Source organism: Nicotiana tomentosiformis, chromosome 4, assembly GCF_000390325.3.
Source record: "Nicotiana tomentosiformis chromosome 4, ASM39032v3, whole genome shotgun sequence".
Lineage (NCBI taxonomy): Eukaryota > Viridiplantae > Streptophyta > Magnoliopsida > Solanales > Solanaceae > Nicotiana > Nicotiana tomentosiformis.
The window spans coordinates 11777305-11778319 of record NC_090815.1 but is presented as its reverse complement, the minus strand read 5'-3'; the positions used below and the strand labels follow the sequence as shown (position 1 = coordinate 11778319).

Sequence of the window (1015 nt, the reverse complement as noted above, 5' to 3'; positions counted from 1 at the left end):
TCAACAGGCTGGGCCTCCCTCTCTAGGGCGCCCTATACCCGCCTGTCCTCCACCTCTAACTGGTTATGCACATGGGGTAGTAACTGCATTGGGGCCCATAGCCTGAGTGTTCTGATGAAATTCACCCCTCTCAATTCTGGGACAATCTCTCATGATGTACCTAGTATCACCATACTCATAAAAACCCCTCTGAGGTCACGGCTGATCGTACTGAGTCTGTGCCAAATAACTTGAATAACCACTCTAAGAACTCCATGCCGGTAGTGCACTAAAAGTACCAGCTGGAGCACTACGAGTATTCTGAATTGTGGATTGGGCTGACCAACTGCCTGAACCTCCTCCATGATGAGTCATCGCTGCAAAGTAGAATCCACTGAATCCTCTAGAGTTTCGAGACCTCTTGGCCTCCTTAAACTCTCTTTCCTCATTACTAACACGTTCTAACATTCTGGCAATCTCTACTACTTGCTGAAATGGAGTATCAGACTGATATTCTCGAGCCATGCGCATTTTAAGATCATAATCGATCCCCTCAATGAATCTACATACTTGCTTTGTGACTGTAGGAACCAAAATAGGTGCATGACGAGCTAACTCATTTAACCTGATGGCATATTCTGACACTATCATGGTGCCTTGACGAAACCGTTCAAACTCTATGTGCCACGCATCCCGGAGAGTCTAGGGAACAAATTATTTCAAAAACATCTCTGCAAATTGAGCCCAAGTTGGTGGTACTGCATCAACTGGTCTACCCTCTTCATAAACTTGCCACCATTGATACGCTGCTCCTGACAACTAAAATGTAGTAAAGGCAACTCCACTCACTTCCACAATACCCATGGTGCGAAGAATACGGTGACACTTTTTTAGAAATCCTTGGGCATTCTCGGTAGTTGTGCCACTAAAAGTATATAGAATATACCTCTTAAATCTCTCAAGTCTCTTTTGTTCTTCTTTTGACGTATCTGGCCTGACCTCATGCTCAACCGGAATAATAGGTTGTACCGGCACC

At 44.9% G+C, this 1015-nt stretch overlaps 1 protein-coding gene across 1 annotated transcript; it reads right to left on the bottom strand.

The window, feature by feature from the left end:
- Positions 1-243: 243 nt before the first annotated feature.
- Positions 244-630, bottom strand: LOC138909266 (uncharacterized). The gene has a single exon (XM_070200451.1). The coding sequence runs from the start codon at positions 628-630 to the stop codon at positions 244-246; it is 387 nt and encodes a 128-aa protein (XP_070056552.1).
- Between the last annotated feature and the right edge of the window lie 385 nt (positions 631-1015).